At 43.4% G+C, this 14,518-nt stretch overlaps 1 protein-coding gene across 2 annotated transcripts in view; it reads right to left on the bottom strand.

Moving 5' to 3' along the window:
- Positions 1-2,064: 2,064 nt before the first annotated feature.
- fam53c (family with sequence similarity 53 member C) overlaps positions 2,065-14,518 on the bottom strand; it is a 124,291-nt gene continuing 111,837 nt past the window's right edge. For both annotated transcript variants that reach the window (XM_033029917.1, XM_033029918.1), the window contains exon 5: positions 2,065-3,419. In XM_033029917.1, the coding sequence (XP_032885808.1) occupies positions 3,162-3,419 (258 nt within the window). In that variant the 3' untranslated portion in view covers positions 2,065-3,161. The remainder of the gene's footprint in view (positions 3,420-14,518) is intronic.

The raw sequence follows: 14,518 nt of genomic DNA, 5'->3' as shown, positions 1-14,518 counted from the left end.
AGATGGGTAAAGGACAATATTCCATTGATCCCCAGGGACATAAGCTTCTAAAGTTTGTATTTAACTGATTAGTCTCAGTTCTTATAAATACAAAACGTTACTACACTAGGACAACGGTAACAAGGTCTAAGACCATACATGGTTGCAAATGAATGTAGTGTAACAAACAACAACTGCTGTGGTTAATTAAAATAAATAAAACTTGAGTAACACCACTGTTATTGTCTTTGAAAAGTCAGAAGTACAGCAGAACCATTTTATCGTGAGAGACTAAAAAGTTCTGAACAGAAAGTAGCATTCATTGTGATTAATGTTCAACTGTTGATAAAGTGAACAAGAGGTAGAATGCATCTTTTGTTGGAAGCTTCCATTAAGAAAAAAAAGATCCCGTCTTGGTTTTCTATGTTATAGAAACAAAATTGGGAGATGGATTGGGTTACAAACACATTAGTCAATATCCAGTAATGCAGTCGAGGAAAGGAAGGGGAAAAGCCATCATTGCCACATCAATACAGACTCAGGGTGGTCCATTCTATTGTGTAAGAAGGAACTGTGGATGCAGCTTACAGCGAAGATAGACACAAAATGCTGGAGTAACTCAGCGGGTCAAGCAGTATCTCTGGAGAAGAGGAATAGGTGACGTTTCAGATTGAGAAGAAGGGTCTCAACCCAAAACATCACCTATTCCTTTTCACCAGAGATGGTGCTTGATCCGCTGAGTTTCTCCAGTATTTTGTGTATAACTTTGGTCCATACTATTTTCCAGCGACTCCAGAAATAAATATATGGGGGACAAGGTTTACACAAAGTCTAGTTTAGATGTCCGCAAGAGTCAAATTGCTCAGCCACGTTTAGGTTGAAGGTTTGTCAACCTTCATTTCCATGACAAGGCACATACAGACACACACACACAAATGGAAGAGGGGAGGTGCTGTGTGAATACAATTACATTATTTAGCTTTGTAGGCTATATCAAGTACAAATGGAACCATGACATCCAAATTCAACTTTCGAACTCGCCTAGATTTCTAGTAAACAAGCCAATTATTGGAAATTGGCTTCGGTTGGAAAGTTATTTTCAAAGACACTTCTTAAAACACGTTTTTGTTGGGCACAAGGTTACAGTTCAGTTTAGTTTATTGTCACGTGTACCGAGGCACATTTGACCATAGCTTCATTAAAACTTGCTATCTTTTTTATTAATTCCCATAAAAATCTCAGCAGACTACAGAATTTTAATTACTAACTTCAGCACAATTTGAGCAAATACCAGGGAAAACATAATTTACTGTTTAATTTCTGTGGTTTAATCTCCCCCTTAACACTTGCAGCTATAAAACCATCAATTACAACATCAGGGGAACTTTTACAGAAGGTGAAATGAGGTGCAATCCAGCCCGATCATCTGGTGAGTGAGCTGGGAGGTAAATGGCAGGTGGATTAGTGTTTGTTTTACCTCCTCTCCGCCTGCTCACCTTTCCTCCTGAAGGCTGGGAGGGGATGAGCACTGGCTAATATTTATATGCAACTCAGCAAGGAGCGACAGCAAGTTATACAATCTCCAAAGCTGAACAGGTCCTTACCCAACAGCATCAATGACGGAGGCAGGTCAGTAAAGCTGCAGCCACTCCCTGTCTGCACAACTACTGGCACAGAAGCAAGTTCACACCACTACCTGGATGACTCAAACTTAGGAATGATCAAGGTCCAATGTCTTTGCTGTTTTTTCACGGCTGTTTAATAGTTTAATTTAGTTTAGAGATACAGTGCAGAAACAGGCCCTTCGGCCCAGAGTCCACGCCGACAAGCGTCACCATTACACCAGTACGCACTCCACACGAGGGACAATTTATAATTTTTACCAATGCCAATTAACCTACAAATCTGCATGTCTTTGGATTGTGGGAGGAACCCGGAGCACCTGGGGAAAACCCACGCAGTCACGTGAAGAACGTTCAAACTCCGTACAGATAGCACCCGTAGTCCGGATCGAACCCGGCTATCAGGCAGCAACTGTGCCATCGCTACAATAGGTTCAAGTCAAATTTGAAACAGACACTCAAAACTATTCAACAGGTTTTTTTTTATTGAAGGTCATGAATAAAGAGCAGTGGTTGTTATATTATCACAATCTTTGATTAAATTCATTAGAAATGCTGGGAGTTTTCCCCCCAGAGGACACAGAAAATCGGCAGGAAATAGTGAATCTTTGATCGTCATTCATAAATTTGGTGCAAGGACTAAAATACAACAAAATATAGAGTATCTTCAAGTAGATTCTACAAAGTAACAAAAAAAAAAAGACACCTTACAGTCACTCCTCACCCTGAAAGCCATCAGTGAGCTAAATCACTCACGAGGCTGACCTGCTTCGCCTTCTCTCTACATCATCGGCAACTGGTCTAATCCTTTGCCCAATTATAAAATCTAGGCCTCAATTCATAGTGATCATGAGCTTGTATTTCACCTCAGCAGAGAACACTGAAGAAAAGTACAACTCCCACCAGTGCAGCTTCCCTCCTGAATAGCGATCACACAGCCTTTCACAAAGCCCAGAAATAGACATCCTTTTGAACACTGTGCACCCCATTACATTTTGCTTGATCTCTAAGCCACGGGGTGGGAGTGTAAAATGAGACAAAGGGAAAAGAGAGAGAATCTAACTAAGCCATTAATCATAGCTTTATTGAAATAATGCGAAGCTGAAAATAGGAGTCAATTTCAGGGCCCTTTCAAATATTTGTGAATTTTGCTTCTGCTCATCTATTCCTCCTCTGACTCGTTTGCTTCTGAAGGCACCATTTGGTTATCACAGAACTGTCTCCGGAATACATCACACAGAGTTTATTGCAGATGCACTGGAGGTTTGAGGGCTTGTGCATGTGGAGTGTAGTGACGTCGACACAGTTCATCATCTGAGGAGACCCAGGTGGCAAGAGGAATGGCACAACTTTTCCACCTGGACCTAACCCTTGCTGTCCTGGGTAAGGCAGGTTCACAGGTCCCAGCCCACAGGACAACCCCCAATGAAACTGTCCAATCTAGTAGTGTAACGATGGGAGCTGGTGGGGAAGAACAATCTGTGAAACTTTGTATTTTGTACTCATGGGTTTGCATTTTAAGGCGTAATTCATGGGGTTAAAAGATCCTGATATTCCTTTTCAGTTTTCTTCAATCATATCCAAATCTAAATCCTCGCAGGAGCGATGGAACGGAAAGGCCACTGTACTACCACAATTCTTAGCATCCTCCTCTTCCTCACTTTCACTCAGCGTTTCGATCCAGCAGCTTCTTGTTGGGCAGTTGTGCAACAAATCTGCCCTGAAGTCTGCAGTGTCCAAGATGGAGACGAGCGACTGGCCCGCCAGGGCTTTCCTTTCCTCTGTATCTGGGCAAGCAGGACTGCTCAGGTTTCTTCTCTGCAATAACATTAAAAAAAAATCAGGATGTTTGCAGAGCAATGTACAACAACACATGCATTTGAAACACTGATGCAATACATCAGAACAACATTATTAAGAACCACATCTAGACCACATTATATATTGAAGGCACTGAAGTAAAGATGATCGAAAGCTTCAAGTTCCTAGAAATAAACATCACCAGCAATTCGTCCTGGATCAGTCACATTGAAGCTATGGCCAAGAAACCACACCAACGCCTCTACCTCCGTAGAAGGCTTAGGAAGTCTGCCATGTCCCCAACAACCCTCGGCAATTTCGACAGATATGCCACAGACAGAGTTTTATCGGCTTTGGGGAACAGCTCCATCCAAGACCGCATAAATTGCAGAGTTGTGGATGTAACTCAGACCGTCACGCAAACCAACGTCCCTTCTATTGACTGCATCTACACTGCATGCTGCCTCAGCAAGGCCACCAACATAATCAAGGATCAGTCTCACCCAGGACACTCCTTCTTTTCCCCTCGCCCATCAGGCAAGAAGTACACAAGTTTGAAAATGCACACCTCCAGATTCAGGGTCAGTTTCTCACCAGCTGCTCTCAGGAAACTGGACCATTACCTCAAGCGCTAGTGTGCGGTCCTACCATACTGGATACCTGACTTATCTTTAATCAGACTTTACATTGCCCTAAATGTTGTATCCTTTATACTTTATCTGTACACGTCTTGATTGTAATTATGTATAGTTGTCTTTGACTGCATAGCACGCAAAAGCTTTTCATTGTACTTTGTACAATAAACAAAACTAAACTAATATTTGCTACAAACAGTAATTGAAATTTCAACTGGTTCTCAAAAAGCCCACAATGATCATAAATATAAGGCAGAAATAGAGTATATCCCAAACAGCAAAGGTTCATTTCCGACTTCTCTCACCATGGCCACTTCTAGCTTCTGCTCCCAGATTTCTACTGTTCACTCTTGGCCGTGGTTTATTTATTGAATTATTTGAATTATTGAACACTGACCTTTTCTTATTTCCCATTCCTCTCAATAACCTTAATCCACGAATAAGGAGCTTCAGTTTGAGCACACTATTGAAATTAGTGAACTGGTCAACGAATGAAGACTAAACTTATAACCAACCTTCCTGGCCAGTGAGTCTTGTCACACCTCTACATACAGTGAAGGATCGCTGGTCAGACACCCACTCTACTGGGATTTTGTACAATGTATCAATTGCACACTAACCCTTTTATTCGAAGAGTAAATAAGCAGCACTGACAGATACATTTATTTTAGTAACCGGTACAGTGCTGTAGAGGGGATAATTGAAGAAATTGAATGCTTGTAGATTAAACTAAGTGAGCTGCTCTATTTCTGCACTACGTTTTAAGTGATTCACCCCACATTTCCACATCATACACTATACCACAAGGAGGAGAATTTAAAACATTATTAAAATTTTAAAATTATTTGAGCCCTTAAAAAAAAGGTATCGTGTTGGACATTTTCCTTTTATCTGATTCAAATGGAGATAAATCAGAATATATCTTCAGAGGTGGAAATCTATGGGTGTAACATTCAATCCCCGCCCATAGGTGGTACTGTGGAGTAATAATCATCATCACACAATGGGGTGATGCTTTGCTCTTCAAGCCAGACGGATTCCCTTTGAAGGTGGGGTAGGGAATGGGAAACTAAATCAGAGCAGGGAAATCTTGTGTTAACTGCATGCGATCATGTTTAAACTGATAACTACCTTAAAGACAGAATTCCTCCTCATAGGCTCCAAAGCCACACTCAGCAAAATCAATAACCCCACTCTCACCATCGACGGCACCACTGTCTCCCCATCTCCCCAGGCCCGCAACCTTGGCGTGATCTTTGATTCCACCCTCTCCCTTGAGCCTCACATCCGCCATGTCATTAAAACCTCCTTCTTTCATCTCCGCAACATCGCCAAACTCAGACCCTCTCTCACTCCGCCTGCTGCTGAAAGACTCATCCATGCCTTCATCTCCTCCCGACTGGACTATTGCAACTCACTTCTCCTTGGCATCAGCTCCACCAACATCAACCGACTCCAACTGGTCCAGAACGCAGCCGCCCGACTCATCACCCACACCAAATCCTGGCATCACATCACTCCAGTCCTCAAAAAACTTCACTGGCTTCCCATCTCCCACCGGATCACCTACAAAATCCTGGTCCTCACCTACAAAGCCCTCCACCATCTGGCCCCCACATATCTCATTGACCTCCTCTCCCCCTACCAACCCTCACGGTCCCTCAGATCCACATCAGCCGGTCTCCTCTCCATCCACAAGTCCAACCTCCGCAGTTTTGGGGACAGAGCCTTCTCCAGGGCAGCTCCCAGGCTCTGGAATTCCCTCCCCCAACTGATCCGCAATTCCGTGTCCCTCCCCATCTTCCAGTCCCGCCTCAAGACCCATCTCTTCACCTCTGCCTATCCTTAGCCCCACGTCCCCGTCCCTTTTCATCTGTGCATTAATTGCCTCATGCTGTGTTTTGTACTGAATTCTGTCTTTACTTTGTGTACTAGTCATGTCTCTACTATTTATTTCATTCCCCTTACATGTTTTTCCTATACATGCTCAATTTTTGTAAGGTGTCCTTGAGACTCTTGAAAGGCGCCCATAAATAAAATGTATTATTTATTATTATTAAAGCCCCTGTCCCACGATGCGAGTTTACCCAAGAGCTCTCCAGAGTAAAAAATAAATAAATCAAACTCTTGGTACTTCATCACAAGTATTTTTTTACTCTTAGAAATTTTTCACACTGTTGAAAAAACGTCACGAGTTTCCGCATTTCCCGAGTACCTGCCGTTAGCATTACGAGCCGCTACGAGACATCCACGAGCTACGTACATTCTACGTACTTACCACAAGTTTGATTTATTTTTAAACTCGGGAGAGCTCTTGGGTAAACTCGCATCGTGGGACAGGGCCTTAACAATCAAGTGAAGTCAAGTCAAGAGAGTTTATTGTGGACAGCGTGGACAAGCTTTGTAGACACCCCACTGTGTGTTTTTATCCCGCTATCATCTCCCAATAAGAACTCCAGTTTATGGAAAATGTAATAACAAGGAACTTCAGATTTGGTTTGCACCAAAGACAGACACAAATTGCTGGAGTAACTCAGCAGGTCAGGCAGCTTCTCTGGAGAACATGGATAGGTGATGTTTCAGATCGGAACCCTTCTTCAGACTGGATCCTGTTTATGGATCCTTATTGAAAGTCTCAGTAGTTTAGGATACGTGGAATAATTCCAGAGATGCGGAGATTCATGTAGACTTGCGTACACTTCCACAGGCGTTACCCCTCACATTGTGGATGAAGTTAATGGCAAATATTTCACAACTCATTAGCTAATTGAAGAAAAATAAAGAATTGATCCAGTAACTCTACTGGTTCAAATGACTTAATTGGTTGTGATGTGTATTGGCCCAGAGTTCAATGAAAGGCACCGTGTCAACACAAGCCATTACTTCAGTGACTTCCCTGACCCATGTGGTACAGCTTTACACTGCAGCAGTCTAGACATCACTTGGAGGGGGCAGGGAGACTTTTTTCCACAAAAAATAACAGAAATGGATAGCATTGAAAAAATACCTTCTGGTAAGTGATTGAAGAGAAGGGGAGCTGTGATGTGACCAGTCATCAGCCCTCATAGCTAAGGTCCAGTGCATGGAACAGACACTGACAGGGGAAACGGAATAGTCTGGTGCATCTCAGAGGCTTTCATATATTTACATTGGACTCATTTAACAAACAGAAAGAAAGAAAATGACTAACAACTCATGATGTTCATTAAATAATGCCAGTATAGTTTGAGAGAGGAAAAGGACATTTTTTAATATAATCAGTGAGAAAAATCACCCAATTGTTTTTGCAGTGAGAAATCAAAGGAGATCCGAGTCTGCGGATGATTGCAAAAGATAACAGAGCCTTTCACACCCATCCATCTCCAAGCCCCAACCCTTTGCTGGGCCTAAAATACATTCATGATCAGAGACCCACCCGAGTACCACTATGGAATTGCACAAAAATCATATTTTGCTTGGTTCTTCCTCCCCCCTCACAATTCTTAGGTGGCAGTAATCGTCCTTTCAACCAGCCGTCGTCAAAAGTGTGTTTAAATGTACTTTACTGCAAATAAAACAAATGCAAATAAAACACCAGGCACAGGCTGATGTGCGACTTTCAAGGAGGATAAAAAGTGAGAACGTTACGTCGCGGCTTTTGTTAGCAAGGATACCGACATGGTGCGAGTGGCATTTCCAATAAATTATACAACCAGCTTCTTCACATCCCTCAATAAACAGCAGGCCTTGTATCCTTGTGATATATATAAAACGTCCACCAATCATTTAATTGTTTTGGGCTGTTGTTTCCCTGCTGCTGAGAAACCATTTATCAGCACACTCCAATTAAATTACCAACAGGGAGAGCGGAGAAGAGTGTTGAAACCTGGAGTCATTGCAAGGCCAAGTGTGGGAACATCTCACAGTTTCAATGCTGATGGACAAAGGATGTGAAGGAGGTTCCTGCATTTTTGCAGTGCAAGGCTGATCCTGGTCCTCTGGCTCAGGGAAACAAAGCCAGCTGTCTAGAGGCTGTTGTGGGCTTTGGAATATTTTGTTCACTGGCATGCAGTTTCTACTGAAATGTGCCAGACATGATGATTCTGGCAGAATACGCTGCTATTTGTGCAGTTATATATCAATGCATGGAAGTCCAGATTTGGTCGTGCTAAATTCAAATGCCCTCGCCTCACTCTCGGAAATTGAAACTCTTCCTCTTCAGCTGCTTTTGTTCAAGGAAGTTTCAATTTTAGCCCAAGTACCTTTCTAACTATAGACAATACAGTTGGTTTCTAAAATGATCAGCGAGTTATTTTCTGGCAATTTTCAGGCAATGAAACAAAACAAAATTACTATGGGATTGCAATTACAACATGTTTGAGTAACAGCATTCTTAAGTGGCTACTATAAAATAAATCACTGTGTTATTTTAAAAGACATCAAAATTCCATTTGGCAAATAAACAGACTATTTTGCATAGGCTGTTTACATCGGCTGAGGGACACCAGCTCAACTGAGGTCTCCACCCCTATCAAATGTTCACCAGCAAGCAGCTGTATTTAAAATAGCTTTTTAACATAGGACAACATTTCAGATTCCCCCCATTTATCTAAAACATGAAAGCACTCCCAGGAAGATGAGGAAGAACTTGGGACAGTTCAGCTCAGGATCAGGTCCTTCAGCCACAATGTCTGTGCCAAACATGATGCCAAATTAACTAATTTCATCTGTCTGCATGTTTAAGTTTAAGTATGATTTTGGCAAGTGATCCATATCCCTATATTCCCTGCATATCCATGTGCCTATCTAAAAGCCTCTTAAATACCGCTATGGTATCTGCTTCCACCACCACCCCGGCAGTGCGTGCCAGACACCCACTACACGGTGTAGAAAACTTGCCTTGCACATCTCCTTTAAACTTTCTCCCTCTCACCATAAAACAATGCTTTCCAGTCTTTGACAATTCAGTACAGATGAAAAAGGTCCTAATTATCTACGCTTCTCATAATTTTACATATTTCTATCAGATCTCCCATCTCAATTCAATTCAATTCAATTGCCCTTTAATGTCATTCAAACATGCAAGTTTTGAACAAAATTTCATTCCTGCAGTCATAACAGCAAAAAAAAAGACCAAAACACACAATTAACGCAATTCTACGTAAACATCCATCACAGTGAATCTCCTAACCTCCTCACCGTGATGGAAGACAAAAGTCTTATCTCTTCCCTGTCCTTTGTTCTTCTCCCGCAGTCAGGCAGCCAAACTGCAACGTCGAGGCGACCGGGGCTCCCGATGTTAAAGCCCCCGGCGGGCGATGGTAATTCCCGCGACCGTTTAAGCCGCGCCGGGTGATGTAAGGCCCTGCTCCGGGCCGATTCAAACCCCTCGATTCGGGCGGGCGAAGTTGCCGTTGCGGGAGCTCCAAAAATCGGTTTCCCACCAGGGACCTGCAAGCTCCCGATTTTACCGTCCACAGGGCCCACGGCCGAAGCTCTGAAGTCGGGACACAGCCGCAGCGCCACCACAGCTCCAAAGTCAGCCAGCTCCGCGATGGTGAGTCCGCAGGCTCTACGACTGGAGCCCTCAGGTCGATTCCGGCTGGAGGCCGCCAGCTCCACGATGTTAGGCCCCAGCGACAACGGGGACACGACAGGGAAAAGGTCGCGTCCCCGTTCAGGGAAGAGATTCAAAATTTCCCCCCACCCACCCCCTGACATATACACAGTTAAAAATAAACCAAAAAATACTCCCAACAAGATAAAAAGAAAGAAAAAGATGGACTGACTGCAGGGAGCCGCTGCCACAAGGCGCAGTCACTATCCCAAATGCTACAGAGAAAAAAAAAATCCAAATTTGTCCAACCTCACCTGTTAGCCAATTCTGGTAAACTGTTTCTGCACCTTCTGTGGAGCCTCTACATCCTTCCTGTAATGGGCAGCCAGAACTGCACGCATACTCAAATGTGAACTAACCAAAGTACTAAAAAGCTGCAACGTGATTTCCTGACTTATTCTGAATGCCCCAACTGATGAAGGCAAGCTCCATCACCTTCTTTACCATTTATCAACTACTTCAAACACATTCTCTACCATTTTATATACCCATGTTACGACATTTAGTCAAGGACTTGGGGCCCCAACATCGCCCTTTACATTAATGCTGTAAGGGCCCTGCCAATAACTGCCATATGAAATGAAGTACTGCAGGCAACAACAGGTCTCTCCCCGACGAGGTCAATGCGTTCTATGCTTGCTTTGAACAGAAAGTAGGAAGAAGGATGCAATCTTCCCGATGGCCTCTGGTGTGCCGGTACTCATGGTCACTGTTGCAGACATCAGATTGGCCTCCTGTGGGTGAAAGCGCCTTGTCCAGACAGAGTCCCCAGCCACGACCGCAAAACCTACGTGGACCAGCTGCACGCACTCCTGATGGAAGCTCAATGGACAGAACACTTAGCCCAGATTGTAAAGGGAAACGGAGCATAAGGATAAAACCAGAGAAGCATCATGACACAAGCCACAAGCAGAAGAGGCTCACCTTGTATAGCAGGAGGTGCAATGAGAAAATAATGAAATTGTACAAGCATCCGAGTCCAGGAATTAAGAAAATTGGACAAAAATTCACTGACATTCACATTAACCAGGTAGTGAACAGGATTTTAGGCATATAATAAAGAAGATTACAAGACAAATGTGTTTCTGAAGTACGTGTTCTTCCACATATTTCTGACATCCACATCTTTCAGAGGTGAGATGCCATTATATCTAGAAATGGATAATACTCCATTTCTGATATTTCTAACTGTGTAGGAAGGAACTGCAGATGCTGGATTTCCCCGAAGACAGACACAAAATGCTGGAGTAACTCAGCAGGACCGGGAGACGATGATCAAGAAAATGTCGAATGGTTCATTGATTCATTGAAAAGGGGAGATGCAACGAGACCTGGGTGTCATGGTACACCAGTCATTGAAAGTAGGCACGCAGGTGCAGCAGGCAGTGAAGAAAGCGAATGGTATGTTAGCATTCATAGCAAAAGGATTTGAGTATAGGAGCAGGGAGGTTCTACTGCAGTTGTACAGGGTCTTGGTGAGGCCACACCTGGAGTATTGCGTACAGTTTTGGTCTCCTAATCAGAGGAAAGACATTCTTGCCATAGAGGGAGTACAGAGAAGGTTCACCAGACTGATTCCTGGGATGTCAGGACTTTCATATGAAGAAAGACTGGATAGACTCGGCTTGTACTCGCTAGAATTTAGAAGATTGAGGGGGGATCTTATAGAAACTTACAAAATTCTTAAGGGTTGGACAGGCTAGATGCAGGAAGATTGTTCCCGATGTTGGGGAAGTCCAGAACAAGGGGTCACAGTTTAAAGGATAAGGGGGAAGTCTTTTAGGACCGAGATGAGAAAAACATTTTTCACAGAGAGTGATGAATCTGTGGAATTCTCTGCCACAGAAGGTAGTTGAGGCCAGTTCATTGGCTATATTTAAGAGGGAGTTAGATGTGGCCCATGTGGCTAAAGGGATCAGGGGGTATGGAGAGAAGGCAGGTACAGGATACTGAGTTGGATGATCAGCCATGATCATATTGAATGGCGGTGCAGGCTCAAAGGGCCGAATGGCCTACTCCTGCACCTATTTTCTATGTTTCTATGATGGTTGAGGGGGAAGATGACAACAAGGCATACAAACAGTCAAATTAATCACGACAGTGAAACTAAACAGAGAACTAGGGTGGGCGAGGGACGGAGAGAAAGGAAATCAAGGGTTACTTGAAGTTAGAGAAATCAATGTAAGCTGCCCAAGTGAAATATGAGGCGTTGTTCCTTCAATTCCAACACTGGTCTCACCAGTACTCTGCAATGATTGCAGTGTGAAAACAAGTGACTTGATTAAACTTGCAGATATGGTAAAGTGCTTTATTTCCTATGCAACAAAGGGAAGTGATGGGAGTATTTTAAAAATAAGGCTGTTGTGCCTTTTATAAATTGTGTCACGTGACTAACAACTATCAGGGCTGCTGGGACTGCAGCAACCTTTGAATGAAGTGCACACACTATGAGCTCTGCAGACCTCAAATGTACAAGACTGTCCATTCTGTAATGGACTTCATTGGCAGTTAAGAACTCAGTGAGCATCTACTTCACATTGTTTATCCACTAACACAGGCCAAAAGATTGAGAGATTTTATATTTGTCAGTTGTAATAGTGGAAGATAAGATTTATTTGGTTGTTTTTCAGTAATTCACTGGGAGTGGTGAAGGGCTGGCATGGTTATGCAGCACAATGTCTGTGATGTATGGCTGGTCAGGTGAAGAATCTGTGTTCATTGGCTGGTGCTGAGCCCAAAATTAAAGGCAGGCTCCTTGGTAAGTTATCTCCCTACCAAGTGCTTTAGATTCTCTGAAACAATTAAAACATTATCTTTTCTTATACAGACAATTGGGTTAAAGAAATATGTTGTAATTGTGCTATAGAAACTCAAAAAATCAAAGCCACCCTTTAAAAGAGCCCTTGTTCTAAAATAGGGCAAAGAAAGACACAAACTACTGGTGGACCTCAGCAGGTTAGGCAACATCTCTGGAGAACATGGATAGGCAGTGTTTCAGGTCAGCACTCTTCCTCAGAGTGCCAATCACATATCCATGAAAACATGCAGAACATGAGAACATGTTCTCCAGAGATGCCGTCTGACACGCTGAGTAACTGCAGCACTTTGGGTCTTTTTTTGTAAACCAGCATCTGCAGTTCCGTTTCTAAAACAGGGCACCTTGATAATAGGTTACTACATCAGAAATTCACTGCTGAGCTTCTGAAGAAGGGCCCCGACCCAAAACAGTGTCTGTCCATTCCCTCCACAGATAAAGCCGAGTTCCTCCAGTACTTTGATTTTTGCTTAAGATTCCAGCATCTGCAGTTCCGTGTTGAAGGTCTGCTATGGTCTATTGCATGGCACTCCTGTTCTGGAATTTGGGCACACATGCTCACTGCTTCCGACTCTCAAGTAGCAAAGTAACAATCAAAATTAGTTCCTTGATATCCCCCTCCCCCCATCTCAAGGTTAATTACAGAAATCCATTCTGTGACCACTGAGGATTCAGATGTGTGAAAATCATTTAAAAAAAATGCAGGTGCTACAAATCTAAAAAAGTAGAAGATGCTGAAAATATTCAGCAAATCAGGCTGCATCTGAGTGAAGAGAGAGTTAATATTTTGAATCTTCTGGTCGACAGGGGAAAGAGATGGGATTGTCAGGGGCACCAGGCACAGAGCAATTTGCGACATTTCAAGAGAGGGGTTGCAGAGAGGTGAGTCAAGATAAGGCAAGAAGAGTGAGAGATGGAGAGAGTTGGTACTGGATGCTGCATACATGTGTACCAGTTCACTGCCAGTCCACCACGCAAACCAGCCTCACGACCCCACCCCCAATCAAGTACCCGCATACTTCACGCTGCCTCCCGCAAACAGCCAGCATAATCAAACCCCATTCACTCTTTTCTCCCCTCTTCCATTTGGCAAAAGATACCGAAGCTTGAAAGCAGGTACCACCAGATTCAGGAATAGCCTCCTCCCACACTACTGAGCGGACCTCTCACATGCCATGGATGAATTCCTGACTTGCCTCGTTTCACCTTCACATCATTAGCTTTTCTGCACTCTCTCTGCAGCTGTAACACAATATTTTGCACAATTGATTTTTTTCTTTGCACGACCTGATGTATTCATATATGTTGCGATTGGCCTGGTTGGCAGGCAAAACAAAGATTCTTACTGTATCTCAGTACATTGTGACAATAATAAACCTATACCGATACCTATAGTAATTGCAGCATCAGCCTCTGATCTGAACCTCCTAAGGTTGGATCATTAGATATCTCAGCAAATGAGCCAACTTGGGGAAAATTGCCAACTTTAGCAACATTTTAGTCAACGATCAAAGATCCATACCCATTTCCAAGAGAGAATGAGTAAAAATGAAGGATTCGGGTCAGGCAGCATCGCTGGAGAGAAGGAATGGGTGACGTTTTGGTTTGAGGCTTGTCCCAGCATTTTGGTTTGAGTTACTCCAGCATTTTGTGTCTACCTTCAATTTAAACCAGCATTTGCAGTTCTTTCCAACAAAAATTAAGGATCAATTGTTTCCCTGGAGCCTTGATTGGAACTGTACCAGCTCTAGGTTATGTCCATAATGCCACAACAGTTGCCATAGTGAACAACCGGGAGCTTGCAACCTGATGCTATGCTCTCGACTTCTGCTGTGGTACGAAAACTGTGCAAGGCAAGAGGAATGAAGCCTGACTGCATCAAATAAGCTGCCCTTGATGAGCTGAGCCGAGCTGTGTGAAACCCTGCACACATTTGCTGAGCACTGCTGTCTGTTTGGGGAGGGAGGAGGGTGGAGAAGAGGAAGTGGTTGGTAGGAGAGGATAACAAGAGGCCTTCTTAACCACAGTAAGCACAGATGTCAGGTCTGTCAACGAGCAGCAAAAATGCAAC

Source organism: Amblyraja radiata, chromosome 11 (assembly GCF_010909765.2).
Source record: "Amblyraja radiata isolate CabotCenter1 chromosome 11, sAmbRad1.1.pri, whole genome shotgun sequence".
Classification (NCBI taxonomy): Eukaryota; Metazoa; Chordata; class Chondrichthyes; order Rajiformes; family Rajidae; genus Amblyraja; species Amblyraja radiata.
The sequence above is the reverse complement of the archived record's forward strand: the minus strand, read 5'-3'. Positions and strand labels throughout refer to the sequence as shown.